At 44.3% G+C, this 24,469-nt stretch overlaps 1 protein-coding gene across 1 annotated transcript in view; it reads right to left on the bottom strand.

Annotated features, from left to right (window-relative positions):
* The window catches only part of OTOGL (otogelin like), a 1,792,821-nt gene that overhangs the window by 241,149 nt on the left and 1,527,203 nt on the right, over positions 1-24,469 (bottom strand). Inside the window, exons 44-46 of the mRNA XM_069629328.1 lie at positions 14,378-14,563; positions 11,507-11,719; positions 4,710-4,814 (exon numbers count right to left, since the gene is read on the bottom strand). Of these exons, the coding sequence (XP_069485429.1) occupies positions 4,710-4,814; positions 11,507-11,719; positions 14,378-14,563 (504 nt within the window). The remainder of the gene's footprint in view (positions 1-4,709; positions 4,815-11,506; positions 11,720-14,377; positions 14,564-24,469) is intronic.

The raw sequence follows: 24,469 nt of genomic DNA on the forward strand, positions 1-24,469 counted from the left end.
AACCTCTTGGGATCCCCCGTAAATCGTTCAGGCGGGGCCAAGAGAACTGCCCCAGGAAGGGTTATCTGAACGGGATTGGCTGATGGTGCTGGCATCGAGGGCACACTTCCCGGCAATAGTGCATGCCCTGCTTGTGACTGGAGAAGTTGCTGGCTTAAATCATCAGTGCATTCTTTGGCTACTATCAGCTCTCTCCTCAGGGTGTTGGTCTCCTGACTGGTTGCATGTACTTCGGAATGTAGCTGCCCCAACATGTGGGCTAACTGGTTGGTTTCTGATGTTTCCATGACGCCCAGGTGGATTTTGATGTGAGGCTTTGTGTTCTGTAACACTCACCTGTGACACGAGGGCCAGGAATCATGACAGGCATGCCCTGTCTCGCTGTATATGGTGAATTATACCTGCCCTGAGAAGTGGATGAATAGGATGTGGACCAAGTGACAGGAGTTGACCAATCCCCCCTGGAAGCTCTTTCTCTTGCCTGGTTTCTGAAGGGAAAAGATGTCAGGTGAGCCGCCATTTTGTCTGGGCCGGCGGCCTTTTTGTTTTGTTCCGTGCCACGTGCCTGCGTCGTGGAACTTGCTGAGCTGGGACCGGCTTCCACCAGTACGCTGATCTGTGATGGTTGAGGCCTACCTTGCACTTCAGGACGTAGCCAGGTAGGCGGAATGCCCTCGGCAGTGGTGCCAGTAGTGATGCGTGTAGGCTACCCTTCAGACATGGGTCTGGTGTTAGGGCATAGCCCCTCGGGTTCTGACCGAGTAATAGAGCCTTGCGGCCCCTCAGAGGTAGCACCGGTCGGATCTTGCGACCCCTGCGCCTGGTGGTCTGTATTTGGAGCAGCCTTATGTTGTTGCCGGTCTTAGAACTTGTCAGGTCCCTCCCGCTTGGGTGCTTCCTTGGGAAGGAGTCACCCTTGCGGGTTGCGGAGGAGAACAAGGCACCTACTTTGGGCCTAGTCTTCTGCTTCACAAACGCTTTGAGGTCCTCTGGAGGCGATCTAGCGAAGAGCTCCCTCCACCTGGCTAGACGGATCTTGACCGCGCGCAGAGTCCAGGCGTTGTACGCGGTACAGCCGTCCCAGCCGTGGTCTGGGCAAAGGCAGCGCAGGCAGAGGGCGTGGGGGTCAGACGTTGGGAAGGGACCCTCACAGACTGGACACCTGCTGAAGCATGCTGTCGCCGACATGAGCCAGGGAGGAGTGTGTCCCGAAAGAACAAAGCAGTACCTGATATTGAAAAAGAATATAGAAGACAAGAATACTTCTCCGGGGAAGAGCGCGTGGTATTACTAGGCCAGAGGCCGAACCCAGGTGCTGCTGAAAGCAGTCTGTTCCCGTTGACGCGGAAAAGAGGACTGAGGAGTGGCACTGGTGAACGGAGTCAGCGAAGCGTATGCTCCCAGGGCTGCGCCTGTGCATGCTTTAAATTTAAAGGGGAAGGCTGATTTTTCTGGTGAAAAAGGTTCAGTCTCCCATCCCTAGAGTGGGATGCCCATACAGTATGGAAGAAAGGGGGCGGAACGTAGGAGTAAACAGAACCACAAATCCCAGAACGCAAGTGCTGTGTCTGAAAAGGCAGAGCTGGCACAGAAAAGGCAGAACTGGCTCAGAGTTTCCCCTTGGCAGCCCTGCCATTTTCAACCCTGCTTGCAGCATGGTAATACTTAGAATACGGACAATGATAAAATGTACAGCTCTCAAAGTAATTGGACCAAAAAGGCATAACCTTTTAACAGAACTGTGAAGATTGCCACATGTGGGAGCAGAGTCATTCCTAGGATTAGTAGCAGATGGTGTCTGCTGAATAACTTGTATAGACTTCTAATTTTAGCAGATTAGATAGTGTGATAAAAGGGTTTGTCCGGGAGCACTCACTTTGAGTAAGTGGCAAAGCCAGGATTTGACAGCAGTATGCAAGTCAGGAACTTGAATACATCTCTTTCCAGATGTAATTGGTAGAAATATTGTTTGCAGAGGTCTTTTTCAAACTTTGGGTTGGAAACACTATCTAACTGTGAAAGGCATTGCAAAAATATGATGATTGTGTTTTGCTAACTGAAACTAACTGCTGCTTTTGCAGAAGTTTCACATTTGTTTTTATTTTATTGTGTTTGTATTTCATAATATTGTTCAAATTAGCAATATACTATTATTTCAGAAGATAAAGATAAGGATTATTTTGACTGTCAAAAGAAATAAACTCCAAGCAGAATATAATTATGTTTATCAAGTGCTGCTCACTACAAAATGAGCAGGTGGGGGTGGGCAGGCATGAACTGTTTGTGGGATGCAGGAATAGCAGTGGATCCTAGAGCAGGATATTGCAGTGGCAACTCAGCAGGTTAGGATAATGTTGTGAGATGTTATATGTTTATATCTTCCTGTAAATAATCTGGCATTTTTCATATTCCTGCTGTAACGTGTTGCTCTGACCTCTGGATGCGCAGCGCTCGCTGCACTCGGTGTGGAATCTTTTACCCCCATAGCCAAAATCAAAAGCTAGCACCCATGAATATACACAAAGTGAACATATCTCAAAGTGAAATACACAAACTTAGTTCAATTGACCTTTCCCCTTAGAAGAAAGTTCACAAGACAAAATAGTATTGGCCTTTCAAAAAAAAGTAATTAACACCATTAATATAACCTGATAGAGGACTTCTTTCCAATATATATGCTGCCAAAGTATAAAAGTTGCTCAACTTTTAATCCCAGCAACCTATAGCGAAATATTTCCTGGAAAACAAAATCCCAGTATGAGATGTGTGTTTTAAAGACAATTTTATGTGGTCTTGTGGGTAAGCATCTGCACTAAGAACATGTCAACTTGATTGAAATCCTGGTAGCCAAATGCTCGAGCAAGCTTGCCGACCTCCAAAACACCCAAGGGGGATGTGTCTGCCCTAGAAAAACGTTAAATTGTCCACCCACATGTTTCCTTTACTTGTTCCCTAAAAGGCAGCACATGGACACAATCAGGGCAACATAACTACACCAGTCTCCAGCATTGCAAACTCTTGTCACATCCTGCGCAAATATCCATGACTTACTTGCCCTCTCATAATTTCCCCGCCTCTACCCCATGTCGGGCTTTCAACAATACTCTGATTTTCTTATCACATACCATAAGATATTCACTCAAATGTATAATTCTTTGTAGAAATACGTTAGGGAAAAAGTGTGCACTTCTGGCATTATTCCCCCCATCTTCAATGGGAGACTACAAATATCATAATGCAATTCAGCAAAAGACAGAAAATGGCCTCTGGGTTTTAAAAATGTTCTTTCAAGACTTATAACAACGTGTAATGTGTAAAAAGGTTTCAGTGTTTGACAAATGAAGTGTTTATATATGATGTGATGAAAATATTGCATGCTACCAAAAATAAACATGTGTTAAACATGAACATCTGAAATTAATATAGTTAGTTTAAAACTATTCGGTGTGATATTTAATTGACCTGGAGGAGGGTGTAGACTTAGGCGGCTAACGTGTGCTTTCTGTGTGCTTCAAAATGAAAATGCCTGTTTGCATTTCTTAAGACGGAAACGTTACGAACGTCTTGTCAAAACCAATGATCTCTTAAATAAGTCATCACGTGTAAATCACCCCCAATTTAAATGCTCTGCTTGAAGAAAGAAACTGATAAGCAGTAATAAAATGCTAACACAGCTTTCACTCATGGGTTAGTGTATTTGTTCACACTGCCGAGTACACATCTAAACGAAAACAGAACAAGGCGCTTGAAGATGTTTTGTTTCCTCAGTGTTTGTATTTGCTTTTGTATATATTGAGCAACCCGTCCACTTCATGTCATGATGTTTACAACTCCAATTAAGTCATTAACAGGAGAAGACTGCTTTAAACAACCACTGGCAGGCACTTTGAGTGCAAATCTGGTGGTAAGGTTTGATTAAAGCGAGCTCAAAGAGTTCAGAAGAGGAGGGGTTTTTGGGGGGGCAGAGGCAGGAATGGGTTGGAATGGCCATAAGGATTAGCATGGCCATGGGCAGGCAAATAACCAAACACCTACAGGCTATGTGTACCTCCTCGTATGTTATTCCTCTGTGCCCCTTCTCATATGCCCCATTCCTCCCTCCCTATCTGTACTCCAATGCAATAGTTTTGGCTAATAGGTGTCACAAGCGACACCCAATAGCCCAAACTACAAAGGCAGCTATGGGATGGTGGGTGTTCATGCTGGCCTGCCGAGTAAACCTGCTGTGAGGCTGAGGATGAGAGACAGTGTGGCTTGGGCAATGGCGGCAACCACTAAACATTGTGAGGGCATCCAAACAGAGTAAAATAGAAATAAGGAGCATGCCACGAGAAACCAGCCAGCATGTAGAACTGCAGGCAGAGGATGAGGATAGGCAGGGGCAGGTTAAGGCAAGAATAATAGAAAGTGGTACCAGTGGACGTTGCAGTGATCACATGCGCGGCAACGCAGGATTAACTCGGCAATGTGACCAATGTGGCATTAAAGGGTGCTAACAAATGGTGCTAACAAAGGAAAAACCTTTCTTAAAAGGGCACACATACATATAGCTTTGAGGCAACGGAGGCAGAGCAAATAAACAGAAAACATATGAGAAACGTTCTGTCACCGATTATTCATCTGCTTTTATATCTCGAGCTACAAAGTAGCTAGTCTAAATGTGTATCATTTACAGCAGAAGTGCCAGAGGTACGGCATGAATCACTTACCACAGGAGTATTGTGGACAGCAGGAATGTGGGCTGTAGTGGGCAACCAATTTTTCACCGGATTTGCATGTTGTATTGGCTTCATCACACAAGGTCATGTTGCATTCTGAAAATACAAACGCACCTTAGCAAGTACTGAAACAAATGAGTACCGTTTATTAACCATCACCATCTCTGCAAAGCAAGCGACATCAAAAAACGATCCGCTATGTAAGAAACCTTTGGCAGGGAGACAAGTGACAACTTCTAGATGACAACTTCTAGACAATTGAAGATATGTTTGTTGACATCCGTTTTTCAGTGTTTTCCTGTTTTTCTATCAGGCTGCATAAGATATACAATTGTTTGCTTCATAAAGAATGATATTCTGGACTGATACATATGTCTGCTCTCTTGCTGATAGAAACAGGTCTACCACAGCTCAATGATAGCTATTGTGGTGTTTCCTTGGCAGGTGGCCATTAAAGCTACTCCGTCTGTGGATAGAGGGACTTTGCCAATGCCACTCCACAAACACATGCAGTTTAAACACTGTACGGTTCGCACAAATGCATGCCATACAACGACCACACATTTAAGACAAATCACAGAGGATATCCACTCCTCGTGTCTACTCTGTAACCTTGCAGAAGAAGTTTACGGGATGTGCCACTGCAATGGTTAAACCACCATACAAAGACTTTTTACAAAGTTAGAAATTACTTTTAGATTTTGACAAACAAGCCCATTATTTTTGACAGTTGAACAAATAACGCGGGCGCGCAGTCCCCCTCATTACAGCGCTGGGTTAGCTAGTCTGAGATCAAGATGCTGTTATGTTGTGGGACTGCTATTGGATACGTTTGTTTTTGTCGCCTCATATCTGTAAATACAGAGAGGCAATGGTTGATGTTTTGTCCCAGAGTGGTGGCGAGAATTTAAAATGGCGTTCCCATGTTCGCTCCATATTGTAGGAGCTCAACCTCAAGCTTTGGCGAAACTCACAGCAAATGGCAGCAAGGTTTAAGTGCATATTAGCCAGTAGGTTTGAACAGGCGCTGAGGTAAAGGGCTATGTTGGTATGGACTAGATCCACCTTGGCAAGTGATTACCTGTCCCTAAAACTGGATTTCCAGTTTGAAGAGTATTTGGACTTGCCGTCCCCTAGATATCTGTGTCCTCTTTATACACCCTTTTGTTTAGGAACTCAGCCACTGCAAGATCGGATGGTGGTGTGGCAGTGAAGCCCCTCTGATTTGTGTCCGTCCTGTGTGTTTGTTGTATAGAGACAATCCAGCACAATTTTTTTTTGTTGTGCCTGTTTTATCATAAGCATAGGTCCCGCTTACTCACGCCTTTGCTGAGATCAGCTGCAATATATAATCTCAGGGTAGGTTTGATTTTATGTAAATCAACTGCCAACAGAGCCACAGTTCTTGCAGTGTCCTCATATATACACAGTTCATGTCTGGCAAGAACAAAGGCCCTGCTGCATTTAGGGCTTGATGCAGTGATTTACGCTACTGGTGATTTTATTTAAGGGGCCGCAATTCAACTGGTCATTGTTATTTTGTTTTATGCCGAAGTCAAGCCTCTCTGTTCTCGTCCATGCGCCAGACAGGCCAGATAACCCTTTTTTAACTTCTCCAAACCTTTTTAAAATGATCATGTGATGATATAGTGAATCTGGTGCCCCCTAATACAGTGTTCCCGATTCCTTTCCAGCATTCTCCTGTGGTAAGCACTTTTGAAAATGTGTCCACAGCTGCCCGTTACAATTGCTGTCTGATTAATGCTCAGTCCCTGGTTGTACATGCAGCCCCATGTTATGATCTCTTCTCTGACTTAAATTCTGATATAGTTTGTGTAACGGAGACCTGGTTTAGGGATTCTTCTGGGCCTGTGAAGGTTCAGGCCCCCCCAGATAATTACAATATTCTTCAGCTGGACCGCATCTCGGCCCATCCGGGCGGCAGGGTGACTGTTATTTTTAAATCTCATTATAGAATGTCATTAATATCTCTGCTCCACATTAAAATGGATGCTCTTTTAGTTCATTGTTCAAGGTCAGTCTCTGTTTGTATACATATATTAATTGTTTATGGTCCTTCTGTAATTGATCCTGAATTCTTTTAGTCATTTCTGGAACTTGCAACAACCCTGCAATCTAAATTCTCTTACCTGCATATCGTGGGTGATTTCAATACTAAGTTTAATGCGACAATTTCTCCCTCCACTACTCTGTTTTTTTAGGCCATGGCCGATTTGGGGCTTATTTATTCATTTGCTTAGGTATAGAGTGCACCTTCACCAGCAACGTCACCATGGTGCTAAACTGAGAGAGACCAGGCAACACAAAAGCCAAAAGATAGAACTAGAAAAGAAAAGTCTTCAGCATGTTGTAGAGCCTACTCATTCTCTGGGGAATACTTTGGAACTTATTTTTACGGTAGACACACTTACTTCGGTCTCCCCTGTTCATCAAATTCCACGGTCCGATCATTTGAGGGTGCAATTTTTTATACAGTCCCAGACTGCATGAGTTACTCCTCAGACACAGAATATTCTCAAGCGCAATTGGCATTCGGAAAAGACAGATGCTATTGTCTCCTTTGTTAGAGAAAAATGCATGAGTGCCCAGCAGGGGTGTCATTTGGGGGTCAGCAGGGGTCGCAGCTCCGACACCTGAGGTCTCACCTTGCTACCCCTATGGTCTCCCTTGCTACCCCTAAAAAAAGAATTATTATTTTTTTTAAATGGAAAATCCTGGGCTGTGGCCAGCACCATCTAGCTCTTTGTTTCTGGAGTGGCTGGCTTTCTTGTTTAGGCCTCTTATAAAATCCAGGGGGTTCCACAAGTGTAACACTTTGAGCAGTGACCCTAAATAAGGAAGAATAGAAATAACAAATAATTTGTCTTTCTGGAATTCTATACAATAATTGCTAGACTCATTAAAGGTTTATTTCAGGCACACTTCAGGGTGTGAGTCACTGATTTAGTCTGTTCTTAAACACCTCAAATTCACAATGCAGACAAAAGCGTCCAAAAAGCATTTAGAGTAGAATAAGCATCCATTTTGTACTATGTATTTTGCTTTTCACAATTTGCAGTTATAGCATGTTTTTTTCTGCCGTTATCTCTGTTACGATCATCACAAGACATTCTATCTGGGTGTCCTCGGTCACTTGACAAAATCCTTGTGCCTAAAAGCTTGCGTACAGTGTAGAAATGTTTGACCATAGCACATGAAGAGGCCCTTGATTTAAATGTGCCAAAATGAATTCTTTGTTGTAATGTGTCTATCTTTCCTATCTCCCTGGCATGCTGTTCAGGATGTTTGTTTACATGTATGAAGTAATGAGTGCCCAGAGTACGGGATGCCGTGTGAGTGCGCTGTTTTCCCTGCGCTACTCTAAATTCTTTAACACACAGTTATGGACCCTCCCACTGGTATGTATTTTGCGCACCTCTGAAGCCTGAAAAGTAGATCCACGCAGGCTTGACATGTGGCCAACTTTGCAACAGACCTGCAATGGTATCCACTACACAGTGTAATTTGCTTTTTGGCTTTGAGAACGTCCAGACATGTAGTTGCTCATTTTACTATAGCCTGTAAGATAACGATAGCCGCAAAGATAGCTCAGTGGGCTGAGCGCTCGCTGCTGCAATGTGTGTGTGATCTGCAGGTTGCAGGTTCGAATCCTGGCAAGGCCAACTCAGCCTTTCACCCTTCTGAGGTTGTTAAATGAGTACCAACACAGGTTACATGATATTGTGTGTATACGAGTTCTTTATACAGCGCATAAGCATAAGTGCAATTTAAAAACATATCGTTATCATTTGGCCTTGGACATCTTCTTACATTCACAGTAATTTGGTAATATGGTCCTATACACACTGATATTAACAATACATATTGTGATTCGTTCTTGTATGAAATGTATATCACGTTACAGTGATATGGTAACCATATTTTTCATAGTGTACTTAGGAACAATACTATGTGATGTTGCCAAGGGGTGAAAGGTTGTGTTCCATCACTTCCCGTGATTTCACTTTAGGGTGGGGTCAAATGACATTACTTCCTGTGATGTCAGAGGTCAAGGGCCGTGTGATGTCACTTCCGCTACCCCTGGCACTTTTGTGAAATGACGTCCCTGGTGCCCAACCAGTTGACTTATCATGTTTATCTCAGGTGCTCAGCTCGGCAGCTGAATTTTTTGCCCCTTAAAGCCAGTTAGATCTCGCATCCAGCCTTCTGAGCCATGGTTTACAGAGGAGCTGAGGACCCTTTGTCTCAAACAAAGGCAAGTGGAACATGAGTGGCGCTCCTCCTATGGACAACATGACAAGCTGCTGTTGGGCCAAATCACTAAGCAATACCACTAAGCCATTCATGAAGTCAAGTGTGTTTTCTATACAAAATAAGTTGAGACCCCCTTGTATCGGCCTAAAGAGTTATTCTCACTGGTGCAGTCATTGTCATCTAATACTACTTCCAACGGCCGGTGTGGTTCCTTCTCAAAAGCTTTGTAACTCCCTGTCTGACTTCTTTGTTACCAAGATCGAGGATATTCGTAATGACCTTCGATCATCTTGCTTGCATGAGGGAAACCTGGCCCCGGCTATACAGGAAGACATTTCTCCCCACTCCTGGTCTTTCTTTCTTGTGTTCACTCCTGAGGCAATATTGACTGCTACTTGGGGTCTTAATTCTGCATCTCCTCTTAACCCCATTCCTTTAAGGGTGCTCAAGGATATTATGCCAGATATTGCCACTTGGGTGGCTTAGGCTTTGAATCTCGCATGTTGGGCTGGTTCTATTCCGACAGCATTTAAGCAGGCTCTTGACATTCTGCTTCTTAAAAAGCCTGCACTTGACCCACTGTTTTGCCTACCTTTCATCCAATCCCACTTGTTCCTTTTTGTATAACATTTTTATAGTCTTTGATCTCTCCTCTTCTTAGTTCTTTTTTGGAAACTTTTAATTTTCTTGACCATTTTCAGTAGGGTTTTCGCTCTGGTCGGGGCCAGGAAAGTGTCTTGGTCTCAGTGGTGGATGACCTAGCCCAGCTAACTGGTAGTGGGAGCACTGATTTTATGAGACCTATCTGCTGCTTTCGACACGGTCGACCACTGCCATCCTTTTGAACCGCTTGCTGCTGGCGGCACTCTCCGGTCTTGTATTATCTTAGTTTGCTATCTTTCTGACTGACAGGGGCCAATCTCTTTCTCTTTTCCCCTCTCTCTTGTGGGGTCCGCCAGGGCTCCGCCTTGTCTCCCATGCTAATTAACATATGCATGCAGCCTCTTGTTCACCTCATCCACTCCCATGGCCTCCGTTTTTGCCCCTATGCCGATGACACTCTTTATTGTACTGCTCAATCTTACTCCACCTGATGTGTCGTCATGCTTTAGAGAGTGCTTGGTGGCTGTGGGCAGTTGGATGAGTAGAAACTAGCTTAAACTGACTGGAGAGAAGACGGAGGTCTGGTGGTGGGTACCCCGTCTATTTCTTCTCTGTGGACTCCATCTTTTTGGCCATGTACTTTGGGTTCCTTTCCTACACCGGTGATGGTGGTTAAAGATCTGGGCCTTAAGATTTCTGCCTCAGTCTCTACGGAGGCCCAGGTCAGCATGATATGTCAGGCTAGCCACTTCCTTCTGAAGGTCCTCCGTAGAGTGCTGCCTTATATTCTGACACATCTTCGCACTCTGGTTGTTGCTACTCTAATTTTGAGTTGAATCAACTAATGTAACTCTCTTTTCTGGCTCAACCCTTTTACTTTATGAGCATGGTACAGCTCCTCCAAAATCTGCCAGCTTGGGTTGCAGCTCGCAATCCCTATTGTTGTCATATTTCCCCAGTGCTTTGCTCTCTTCACTGGCTTTCCTTTGTGAAAAGGGTCGAATTCAAGTCCTCGTGCATTGTTCACTGTGTATTTTATTGCCGGGGGCTGAGTATTTGCGCGACATGTTTTATTCCTTATATTCCTGGGTGTTCTCTCGTTTGATCTCTGTTCCCCAGTTGAGTTTATGTAGGACCAGAGAACAGGAATTTTTGGTTGCTGCCGCTAAACTGTGGAATGCTCTGACACTTTCACTTAGACGTTCATTAAAAACCCTGCTATTTGAGGCCTTAAAGCAGTAGGTTTTTAGTAGTATCTGTTGTGTTTCTAGCACCAAGATGCCCTTGGGTAGATGTGCGCTTTATAAATGCATGTAACATAACATGGTAACAAACTCTCCTATTTTACATAGGAACTACTTTTTGCCTGCCAAGCGACCTCCTGTTTTGTTTGACACTGATGTTCCCTATCAATTTGATTGCATACTGCTGTTTTTCTTGCTAAGTGTCTTGTTTAAGTGGGCCCTGTCTTAGGTCATTCATAACCTCACCTAACTCATAAATCTTGACCTATAGCAAAAGTCTAGTTGCGGTGATGGATATTAGAAAGTAAAGCTTCCTGGGTTCACGCTTAGCTTGGGCACAGACTTCATAGAGTACAGAGTAGGACTTTAGGTAGGTATGGAAGCTGGCAGCAGAACCCCATCAATATAGGATAAGGATTGACAGTGTGATCGTGTATCTTGAAAAACCAACTCAGCTACGAGTAAAAGTAACGAAAAGCAAACGCCCAGTTCCCGATTAATTTTGGTGAGCGATACTAGAAAGATTCAAGTTCCATTACAGTTTACTTTTCCTCATGTCGTTCGTGATTGCCAAAATAGGATGTTTCCTCCCAAGCAAGTGTAAAAAAGCATCATGCTAATGGGCATTTTAATACTGACGACTTTGCATTTTTGATGACTACGCACCACAGATTTTCTTAGGACAGCAAGCCCGTTCTTCAATGACGTTGATGATAGCTTCTCCTTCCCGCTCACAGGTCGGCGCTGGCTCCTCAACGCAATCGGGATTCACGGCAGTAACAATGCCATTCTCAAGACACTGATACATACAGCACCCTTTGACGGATCCATTCCAGACTTCTCCTGGAGATCGTGGCTGCCCCTCGGTATCGGTGCACGCTGATGAAAAGCAAACATTGTGTTAGTAACAGAGGAAGACCAGTACTTAGGAACTTCAATCGGATGGCTTTGGATTGGAATGTAGATGCAAGTAAAGGCCCACAGTCACACCCTCAAAGAGTTGATGGTGTCAGTGTCTCTTTGTGGGTATACTTGCACTTTGATGCCCAGGAGGAAAAAACTGTTTCAGCGTAATGTGGGCCTGTCTGTGTTTCTGATGAGTAGGCAGCCATATGGTGGGGTTCCGGATAATACCGCACACCAAATGCAAAGCTGTAACATGACCAAAGAAAGCAGATTCCACTACATGATGCTGAACCTTTTTATGAGATTGCTTGTTGTATGTTATGCCGAAGTGAGCTCCAATGTCATTCCAGAGAATACAGAAGCGAATGGTCAGTCCCTACAGGCAATTAATGCAATGCAATGAATAGAAGTTAGAACATGGAAAGGGATTTGTGCAATACAGAAATAGTGTCTTGGATGGCATTTTACCCTCCTTTAAGTTCTGCTTATACTACATAATCCACACAAGATATATGAAATCATAGTTTCCCACATGCCCCAAACACCAGAGCGGCTAATTCATAAAATGGATGCGCACAATGCAAACATTAATGCACCCCTCACTCTCTGTGACAGCATCACCTTCGTCCAAGTACCCTCATTTGCAGACAATGGCTGTGGATATGCAGGACAAAGAGCCAGACCCCTTGATACATATGCAGGTGTTGAGCATGTTCCCTACACTTACAAATGCATTAGATACCTGCACCTGGGAGGAGGGCTGGGATCTGCCCCAAACCACCCGGATGTATGGTGCGCATTTACACAGCATGCTACTGCTGATGCAGGTTTTATATGTTCAGCCAATTCCAGAGGTTTAGATGATGAACATATTTCATGATTTACCTGAGAGCTTCCATCAGGAGCTGTGAAAAGAAGACCCTACCTGCACTGGGTGTTTCATGACCCCAGCTAGGGATGACAAGGGGCAGGAAAAACAGATGTTGTGACACCCATATTCCTGTGCGAATCCAATTGTGAATCAAGTATGTGGTTGACAATGCAAACCCCTCTGTCCACAAGTCTGCATGTGGGGACACATTTCCTGCACAACATCATTTTTGTGGGGAATAACGAAGGCGACACTTGGTTTGCAAATGGAACACACATGTAGAGAAAAGGATTTGTGAATTGGTCTAAAAGCCTATAGGGCCTCTTCAAAGGTCATACATTATGAGATAAGGTTGAAAACCTTCAACTCAGCTGTTTTTGTACAGTAAATTGGCAAGATCTTGCATTTGGAAATGCAAAATGGGTGTTACTCCAAAACAGAACATTTACGGTACAAAATTGATATACCCGATAGGGACATGAGCTTTCCGGGCTGGCCATAGACTGTACAGAAGTATTAGTCCCTGGATCACTAGATACGTGTTGTGTTCTCTACAAGACATATACCACTTCTTCTGCTAAATTTTAAGCCATCTTCAGAATGCAGTGGAGAAGATCTAGACCTCGAGGACCCCTTGGCATCAAACTATCATGTACCACCATATGGCAAAAACCTCTTTCTCCATCTGAGGTGTCACCTACAGGCCTGCCGCTAGGCGTGTGCTGTGCAGCATGTGCAGCTGCACTTGGCCCCGTGCCTCCTAGGGCCCCGCTGCAACGTGGGCTGTGTGCTCAGAGTCCCTATGCTTGCTACAGTCCACTCTGAGCAGTGTCAGCACACACTGCAGCCTGCATGATGACGGGAAGCTAATCTTTTGTTGCAGGTCAACCTCCTGCTGTGACTCTGGTGAGACAAATGCCTCATTCCCAGCAGCCCAATAGGCTCTGCGGCCCTCATAAGTACTGCTGATCACTTTAAAAGTGGGTGCGATTTACTAGTGATGGCCTATTTAGGAGACCATTGTTGTGGACAATGCATTCTTAATGTGTTAAGAACTGCAACGGGGCATTTTTATTTTGAAAGCACATCCAAAGCAGCAGTTAGCTCCCTAAAATCTGTGCCTTCCTCCAGCGCAATTAAACATATCGCACAAAAGCGTTTAAGCTATTTGCCTTATTTCCACATGTTTATATTTACCAAGCCAAAAAGCGTTTAACTAGAATGTAACATTTTCCTCACATTATATATGAAGCCTGCAACTGAGCCATGAATATTAACCAAGGATGTGACAAGAGAGGTTGTCATCCTGGAGGGGGCATTTTCTCTGGTTCTGGCCCTGTACTGATCTTTAGGGCACAAGTCGATACATGTGGGTGGACATGAACACAAAGTGCCATGTAAGCGCAGGTCTCATGCTTGGATTTTGCCTTCACACTTGAATATAGATAGCCCTGCTATTGGGCTATCAGCCGCAACTTGCGACAATTATAATTACTGTTTAGAACGAGGCTCTGTGTTTATACACTTTTCATGGCAAGACTAGTTCATAATAATTTCGGATGGATCCAAAGATGCTTTAATCACTCACGCTTCTTTACCACAAGCTTCCACTTTGAAGAATTTCTATAAAGCGGCCCACTCCAAATACACTTTGGAAATAGATACCTACATCTCTCATAAATGGGAATTCAAGCCTATAATCCTAGGTGTGCATTAACAAAAGGATATGTCTGTACCAGGAAACCATGCACTTTACTTACCACATTTGTCTTCTGGAATACAGAGTTCCGAATCTGTTCGATGAAGAATTGTCCCATTTTTACACACACAGTCCTCTCTTAAATAGGAGCATGGAGAATCTTCATAGAACCACTTGTTCAGGCAGGTTTTAGCTGCACAGGGTTGTACACAAGCCTGGTATTCTTTCCCTCCGGGGCAAACTAGGGCTGTCAGTCAAAAACACAAGGCAACATGTATTAGTTCAAATACTCGCCAATGTACACACGTCTGAGAATACTGAGCAACCACATATGTGAACCTACAAGCCAGGGAGCTGACATTATTGCTGGACAATTGCTTGCCCTCAATTTATAGCCCAATGCAAACAAATACAAGGGCCTTAATTTTGGGCACAGAAATTACCTCAGGTTTTAATGAGTTATATCATAAGGCTATTAGCACCTTGCTATCACCCTACGGCTTGATAAGAAGGAGCTAAAGGTGAAGAGCTTTTAACACATTGTTGCTGGACACAGCCTCTCCCGACTTCCCTCTCTCACTTCCTTGCATTCACCAATGAAGAGGAATAAAATAAATGTAGGTAAATGGGTGTGTACAGGGAATGCAGAGTAAAGAGTGCAAAAGGAACTGGAAGAGCCACAAAAACCATGCTGAATGTATGCTCTCTCTGACTTTATCCATGCCCGCTGCTCTATCTGCAAAGAGGTATATCGCTACTCCACTCTCGCGCACTTCAATAAGACACAGGATAATTCTCAAAGGTAACAGTGTGTAGATCGAGTATAATCAACATGTAATCTAATACTTAAACGGACATTTCCACTACCGCTGGAAAACACTTCTGTTAATCATAACATTCATTGTCGCGTCCTCTATGTAGCCAGACACCAGGCTATGGGCCCCAAAATGGACACACGGATACAGTTTACGACTCCACAAGTGTAATTCTATGCCCTATTCTATTTTGAATTACAACAGCGAAGTAACAACAGCCTCGCAGTCACGATGAGCAACTGTGGATGGTTCAGCATCATGCAGGAGAACCATTCACATTTTCGAACACCCATGGAGGGTCATGCATAACCTACTCCTTCAGTGCATGTTTTGACATTTCCAAAACTGGGGGCGAATGTTATGTTATCTTGCATTTGGATAGTGCCTTCAGCCATAGTTCATGGAGTTGAAGTGCTTTTGCCTGTCAGGGAGGCAAAGGAGGAGAATGACAGAACATTTAGTAGTGTAGGGAGGGGCAAAGTCTGGTAGATAGTTGGGATGAGGGATCGATAAGATGCTCAGGAAGGCATGAGAAGGAAAAGGTGGAAGAGCTATGTGTACAATTGGACCAAATGTATTGTTCCATCTAACTGTATTCTATGGGGCGCAGCCCCGAAAGTAGTGATAGCTGGAGAAGAGGTGTTCGCTGCGCCAGGGGATATGTCTGGAATATACTCAATGCATGTTGAACCATTCCCAAGAAAACACAGTTGGCAAAGTCTGCCTACTTACTCACTAGTGCCCACAACAACAATTTTGGTTGAATGACAGAAATCCGAATTTGTCAATTTTACAACTGCTCCCTAAAAAGCAAGCAAAAAACCTCACATGTTTTGATTTCCTCATTTATTTATGAGATTACCAAACCCCTAGGTTTGTGCCCAAAGCCCTTAACAACAACAAGCTTAGCTGTGGTCAGACCTCTGAGCCTTCCACAGTGTCACGGTGTGCCTAGACATGTAGAAATGATGCCCATGAAAAAGCAGCACGTGAAGCCCTTCTATTCACTTCCCCAAGCCACAAGCAGCCAGGTTCTATAGATGGGAAAACTGGAAGGAAGTATGGGCACATTTAACTGAGTGTGGAATTTCAAGCACGGCTTCTTGGGAGCAGAAGCGCCAGTCCGGCCTTCCTGGAGGTTCCCGAGCTATAGCCTCTAGGGTAATGGGTATGTTGGTGTGTGAGGCAGCAATCCTCTTAGAATGAGGCTGGGCATTTATGGGTTTTATTTTACATGCTCCCTCCTTTGACTAGTCTTCTCACCCTGGGCTGGAGTTACTGTGTCCTGTTAATAGAGGGCATCATGCGAAAGGTAGGTCAAAACAGGGGTGTATGCTCTAGTTAACAGATCCGATTTATTAGTCTTTCTTTCTTTCTTTCTTTCTTTCTTTCCTTCTTTCTTTCTTTCTTTCTTTCTTTCTTTCTTTCTTTCTTTCTTTCTTTCTTTCTTTCTTTCTTTCTTCCTTGATGAATAAAACATAGGTAACTAGCCTTTACGCTTCATTTTTCCAATCCGTTTTGAAAAAAAAGTTAATGATGCCTGCAAATAACTCTTTGCAGGCAGCGTTTAGAATGGATTCCTGTTGCATTAGGATGGCTACTGAGATGTTCTTGTTCATTATAATTGGCAAATGTTTTGTTCCTTCCTGGAATGTTACCGGCAAGCTTCAAAACCTGCATGAACAACTATTTACTGGCTAAAAAGTGTTGCCTCAATAACTTACCTAAATCACTTTTTGCGCTTTTCTATGTCTTTCCACAAGCATCATCTCAGTTAAACAATGCATTCATTTGAGGTGCATTATATTATGATTTCCAAAATCCAAAAAACTCCAAAAAAAGCAGAAAAGTCCAACTTCTGCCTCGGCTCCATCCGAATCGAAAAGGTGCATAGCTTTAAGTATCTAGGAGTCACACTAGACAGCTCGGCGAATGATAAATCAATGCAAGAAACCCTCATCGACAAAGTTAAGAACCTATCGAACCAGGGAAAGGCAATTGACCTCAAATTCGGTCGTTACTCCATAATTCCAGTAAGGGACTTCTATAAAAAGAAGGTCATCCCTACTGTAACCTATGGTACAGATGCTATGCCTAATCTACCGGCAGAACTGTGGCCCAAATTGGAGGCGTTATTCTGGAGGAAAATACTGGGTCTCCCGAAATCGACACCGATAGCGCCGCTTAGGAGAGAACTTGGCTTGCTATCCTTGAGTACCTCGGTGGCGTTGAATAGCGTCCTACTATACAGGAAATGCATCACGCCAGGGAGCCCATACGTTTATCGCTTGATAAATCAGGAATTGGAAATGAAATCATGTAACTCATTGCTGAGATGGGAATCCACCATGCTGGCCCTCCTACATTCAGCCGACAGTTGTAAGGAAGAATTGATAACCAACCCAGTCAAAACCTCCAAAAAAATCAAAGAGTGGGACTGGATTCAAACTATAGAATCAGCTAATAAATACAAACTTACCAGCCATCTTCCACCGTTCTTTAAAAAACAGGACACACTGCAAACATACCTTAAACGGTTTCCGAGTAGAGCAGCTCGGCTCTACTTTTTGAGAATCCGTTTAAATCTCCTGGAGACAAATGAGATCTTGGCAATAAGAGGCAGATCAAACACAAGTCAATGCCGTTACTGTAAATCCCCAACAGAAAAAGAAACGATTTGTCACCTCCTGTTGAATTGCCCTAAGACTCGAGAGATTCGGGGTATCTATTTGAAGAACTGCATCTCCGATTTCACAGCAACCGACGAGGAGACCTGTTGGAACAAGTTGATTGCAGGCGACAAACAGGGCTGGGCCTTGGCTACTGTAAACATCATGCAATACATCATTAACTCTAAATGTTCCGTAGAAGCTTAGCCTTTAACTGCCCGCCGGTAGATCGCGCAAATATAGACCTGTCACAGGCCAGAGCTCCCTCCATGCAGGTTTTCACCGGCTCGCCAAGACATCAGACGAATCATTAACAGCTGTTCGCCTCGTCCCTTCTTGAGACCTGAGACCTTCCGGAAATCAGATACTAAACATTGGAAACATTGGAGGGGAATTTTAGCTATTTATTCTTCGTTTTGTAAAAAAATCCGAAGGGATTAAACACAAAAAAAAAAAAAAAAAATTATGATTTCTTACACTGATGCTGCTATCGTTTCAGGAGACAGTGTTATTTTTGTTCTTGGGAACATTTATTTATTTATTGCATTTATAAAGTGCACTAAACTCAGAGGCATCAAGGCGCTGTTACAGGGCCAGTAACACGCAAGAAATGTCAAATGTCAGCATAGAAACTCTCGTTTGGGCAAGCAATGCACAGTTAGGTGAACAGCCAAGTTTTGAGTGATCTCCTAAACACCCAGTAGGACTGTTCGGCTCTCAAGGCAGGCGTTAGCAAGTTTTCTGTGTCAGCAAGCTGTTGCGAGTTATAGTAGATGTCACCAAAACATTTACTCCACCGTTGTCACCTTTATACTGTCAGGTCTGGGCAGGTTATCAGCATTTTATGTGGCAAACAAACACCCCACAGTCACCCTGGCCAAGTAAATCCCTTGCTAAGGCCCTACATGTGGTACATAAGGAGGCTTTTCCATCCTTATTGCAGGCAGAGCATGCAGGGACAGAGAACCACAACAAAACTACACTACCCAGCAGGCTGTGTGCTCCACAAGCCTGTCGGGAGGAAAAGACCCACGCGAGAGCCGCGCCCGATGAACTGGGCATGCGCGAGCCACGCCCATGCGCTCCGGCTTGCTATTCCGGCTTCTGAGAGGAACGGACGTGTTTCCCAGTGCTCCGCCCAGGGCAAGCCTACGCGGGGCATTCTACTCACCTGAACACACCGCAGCTCACAGATAAGTTTCTCTTGGTTATACTCCGCGAGAGAAGAGAAAGACTAATCCAGTTTCGGGGGCATGTTTACGTGGCGGCTAAGGCCGTAGTGCATGGCAGACATAGGTACTTGGAGGTAGAGACCGCAACGCATGGCAGTACATTAACCCGCATGCTGAGTGCATTATTGGGGTGACTGAGTGAATAGGACGCTCAACAACGTTCCGGGTGAGGCAACCCGAAACATACAGTTTCCGATCCCCCTAACGGAGATTTTGCTGAAAGCACGTGTGCGGAGCCACGGGTGAAAGCAACCCGACCTGCGCACACCATTGTTTCACGATTGTCCGTTGTTTGGGGTACCAGCATAGTGCAAAGAACGTTAGGTTTAGCCCAGCTCACGCTCATTGTTGGTTTGGTATTTTCCAGCGGAGCTCGTCACAGAACATTCGGGGACTTCCCATGCAGCACTTAAGGACAAAACGACCAAGAGCCGCAGCTAAGTGCATTTCTAGTTTTTTACAATGTGTAAGGTGTAATGTCACAAGGTGCTATGTAATGTCACAAGGTGCTATGTAAATGCCTATGTTAGCACAAGCCTTTTATAACTGCATGAAGGTGATGCAGTGAGGAATATAAGGCCCATGCTAAGTCTACCCTGGTGAAAGCAGGCTGTGGTTAGAGCTCCAAGAAAAACCTCATAAGGTGTGGTTCCAAGCTCCACAACAAAGGCTTCATACTGTTGGGTAAAGGTGTGAATGTGTATGGTTTGCAAGGGCGGAGAACACACCACAAGATCAACCAGTGGATGAGGCGGCAGGAGCTGAGGAGCATCTTTCCCCTATTTCCCCTTCCCCATCCATAACCTCTCCCTAACCCTTTTTCGGTGACCCTACTACCGTCTACCCATCCACTCTACGGACCATAACCCGCTTTCCCCGGCGGGTCGCGGTAACCTGTGGTTCCTATCAGGTCCAGGTGCCAAGACCTTACGGGGAGGCAGGTGTTCGTGCTGCCTCTGCGCCAGACAGGATCTAAGACATCTTGACATATACTTTGAGTTTGATTTGTGATATGCTCAATGCCTGCTAACATTCGAGCTGACAGCACAATCCGTATTGGAAATCTGATTTCAGGCCCCAAAGAGCTTGTTGGGATACCTCACCAAATAACTGCGTTTGTCTGCACTACAAATGTCTGAAACTTCCATTGACTCATGGGCCTTCGGTTTCTTCTGCACCATCATGTGTGTGATATGCTGCTTCTCGCTTATTGTACTTCTTCTGCACCATCATTTGTGTGATATGCTGCTTCTCGCTTATTGCACTACTTCTGCACCATCATCTGTATGATATGCTGCTTCTCGCTTATTGCACTTCTTCTGCACCATCACCTGTGTGATATGCTGCTTCTCGTTTAATGTACTTCCTCTGCACCATCAAGTGTGTGATATGCTGCTTCTCGCTTATTGCACTTCTTCTGCACCATCATTTGTGTGATATGCTGCTTCTCGGTTATTGCACTTCTTCTGCACCATCATGTGTGTGATATGCTGCTTCTCGCTTATTGCACTTCTTCTGCAGCGTCATGTTTGTCATTTGCTGCTTTTCGCTTATTGGACTTCTTCTGCACCATCATTTGCGTGATATGCTGCTTCTCGCTTATTGCACTGCGTGTTTACTTTGAGTGATCATCCGTGGGATGCATGTGCCCATTCTTCCATGCCAGGAAAGGGAATTCCTGAGGATGGGTCTGGGCATGGGGGGATTTCACTTCCTGCTGACCACACTGAAGATCACTGCAAACTATCAAAATTCACGTTTCAATCATTGTCATCAAAAAGGGCTCTGGGTTGAGCTTTCATTTTAAAAATGGCGATGTGATTTCTCTCTAGAGACGACACTAGTGACTTATGTGTGTTATTTGGAAATTTTCATCCTGGCGCCTGAAAGCAGTCATTATTGTCAAACGGTAATTTATTTCCTTAGCCGTAGTGTTTTAGGTACCCGTTGTTAGAAAGATTTTCTTTTGAAAGTCTGAAGTTTGGTCAACCACTTTTGGTCGGTATGCGAAGGTAGGGGACTAGAGATTTAGGGGTGAGGGATAAAGGGTTAAGGGTCTGGGGTAAGGACAGGTTGTGTGGGATGTGGGACCACCGTGCCCCCAATAACAAAAAAGGTATAATTCAGGTCACGGTAAACTGTAGAATTTCAAAATAAAGTCTTTGGAAACACAACGAACCCATAACGGTTCATAGAAATGAAAGAGTGCGTGTTCATCTGGGCGTCTTGGAGATGTTATCATAGGAGTCTTCAGTGGCTTTTTCACGTTCCTCAGCAATACTTCTTGGAAATATTGCAGGAACCTTCCTATGCCAATGGCCCTTCACCTCATCTCCACCATCGTTATGACTGTTATGAACACCTCACATTTTCAAGTACGCTTTTCCCTGATTCCTCATTCCTTCTCTGCAACAATGATCTGAAGAATTAATCATAAAATGCTGTTGACATTCCCAATCTATCATATGCTAATCTTATATTTTGATAATCATATTCCAGCAAGATTATGATATATTGTTTTGATTTTTCAGCAGTAATTGATAAAACTCTATTTTGTGGGACACACAAGGAAAGTAGCTGCTTATGATCTTTGAGGCGGGAGAATTGTATGTGTTTAACAATGATTTTTAATAACTTGTATTATACATATCTTTTCTTCCAATTGAACTCAGCATTCATTAAGAACATGAACATTCTGCGTATGCTCTCTGACTGGCCATTCAATTCATTTGACCATCTACATTAAAAGTGCAATACTAATCGAGTTCATGAGGTTCATTGTAGGTTCCCTGCATATGGGTTGCACATGTTTGTATTGCCTCTGTTTTCACTGCGGCTAGTTAAATGTAGCGTTTTAAATGCAGTGGTTTTTGCCGATTTTTGTTAGGGGGGTGGGTTACCTCCAAAGCACCCCCTGAACAAACATCTAACACACCGCCACCATCTCACCCTGCAACCCACCACCCCCAAATCCCCTACCCAAACACACAACACATATATTGTTTTTCTAAAAATAATTACCCAAAACAGCCACAGAAAAAGCACCACAGATAAAATAGCCGTGGTGAAAATAGCTACAACTGCAACATGGTAACTGCTACATATGATATGTGTATAAAGGGTGAACCTTTGCATACGTTCATTTGACTATAGTTGTCCAGTAATCCGTTTGCCTAAGCAGGTTATAACAGCTGGGTGTTCGTATGACACTCATGAGAGCCAGTGCTTTACAGGGAATCAACAAGGCAACAGGAAACAAAGGAATCTGCCTTTCAAAAGAGAGGGCTTCTGGAACAAATCCGTTTGAAAAACGCCCCTAAAATCGTATGCTCAAATTATCATAAGGCTGCTGAGATGCAAGTAAATAAACTAGAGACCTGAATGTCACTCGAGTTTCCAGATTTGATCTTGAGGGCTGATGCAGGGACGTCATTTCACCAAAATGCCAGGGGTAGCAGAAGTGACAACACACAACCCATAACCTCTGATGACATCACGTGAAGTAATGGCACACAATTTTGCATCCCTTGACAAAACAGGCAGTGGCATCACATATCATTGTTGCTCAGTACACTATGACCACTATGATTACGATATCACTGTAATATGATATACATTTCATACAAGAGTGGAACACCATATGTAGCGTTAATACCAGTGTGTATAGGCCCACATTACCAAACTACTGTGAATGTAAGCAGACGTTCAACACAACAACCTGGACTATTGTACATCACACGGGCTAAACTGTAAACAGACAGAGCATCTCGAAGAGGCATAAACCCCAAAAGCACAGACATCCAGTGCCTGCAAAGTGTCTGGCCACAGACTGGAGACAGCAACTGACCAACACAAGTCAAACTAGAAGACAATAAGAGGCTGCACCACTTCATGCTTTTACACTTGGACAATACGTGTAGGGATGTTCTTGTCAATATTGCACTTTGAACCATTGCACAGCAACCCACTCCCGCCAGTCACCCAGAGCCTGAATATGCCCCAACTATTTTCAACATGGGCACCCCACCACCCACTGCGAGTTGCTAAGGGCCCTCAATCAAGAGCTTTAAATGTCTGGCACCCACTCCCACCCTCTAACACCTTACACTTCCAATGCCTTGTTCCAACACCTTCATGCTTACACAGTGCCACCCTCCAGCAACTTAACTCTCCAGCATTCTCTGACACCATCAGCCTCAAGCAAACTAGCAACTTAAGGCTCCAGAACCCTCCTTCAACACCCCAACATTGTGGGCCTCATTATGAGTTTGGAGGTAACCATGGTGCTATTAGCACCATGGCTGCCTCCAAACCCGGGCTCCATTACCGGGCTCCTGCAATGGGGATTTACCGGGTCATTCTGACATAGGAGGACCCGGTAAGTCCTCCTTGCAGGAACCATTCCCCATTCCCATTTGAGCCCCCATAAGGTTCAATGGGAATGGGGAGGGAGGTAACAACGGGCACATTACAAGTGTCCCGTTGTTACTTCTCTCTTCCCCTCGCGGGACGCAGGAAAGATGTCTGGTTTTACCAGACGTCTGATCCGGGTCCCGCAAAGGGAACCTCGTAATCAGCCCTGATGGAATGAAGGGGGCCGGTCCCGTACTGGCCCCCTTATTCCGTCAGCGCCAGGGTCGTAATGAGGCCCAGTGAGTCTTAATTACCCTTCTCGAACATCTTCTATCTGCATTCAATGCATTTCAACTCTCTTACAACACATTACGTCTCAAACACTCTCTCCCAACATCTGTAAGTCACTAGCACAACATCTAAAGTCTCCAGTACCAGCCTCCATAACATTGAGCCTCAAGTACACACCTCAAACCCAGAGCTGTGCCAGTGGTTATGAATTATTTGAAACATTCCAGGCATCACCTTTTTGTTTTGCTTACTTGGTAAGGAACTCACTGTTTTTTTTGTTAAATGGGAGGTAGAGGGGAATAATGTGTTGCAGGACACAGTAATTGCAATTTTTTAAAATTTTTAAAATGTAAACAGCACCTCCATGACACCACCCCTAGAAACCCAAGGCCCATTGTATTATTTTCTTTGGTCCTTTAGTCTTTTCTATGTTGCTTAATGCCGGCCTACTGCAGCTTCTAAGCACTGGAACAGGAACTGAACCCATGTTGCACTGCATTCTTCTTGTTCCCAAAGCAAGTGTGTTGCATCTGAGCTATCCTTCCAAATATATATATTTTTTTCCTTGAGGAAGCAACAGATGGTTTACTTCAAAGGCGCAGGGCAACTTCATGTAAATTAATTATCTCATCTTGCGTCTATCTACAGTGTGCCTGTGATGCAGATCTGGCAGATCTGGGTCAGGTCACACAGTGCCGAGGCTGGATTGGTGGCAGAAGCCACTGGGGCTCACCCCTCTCATCACAGGCTCAGTAGCTCACTGGATGTGCAAAGCAGACACAGCTGGCTAGAC

This window comes from Ambystoma mexicanum, chromosome 12 (genome assembly GCF_040938575.1).
Source record: "Ambystoma mexicanum isolate Mex_15411 chromosome 12, UKY_AmexF1_1, whole genome shotgun sequence".
NCBI lineage: Eukaryota > Metazoa > Chordata > Amphibia > Caudata > Ambystomatidae > Ambystoma > Ambystoma mexicanum.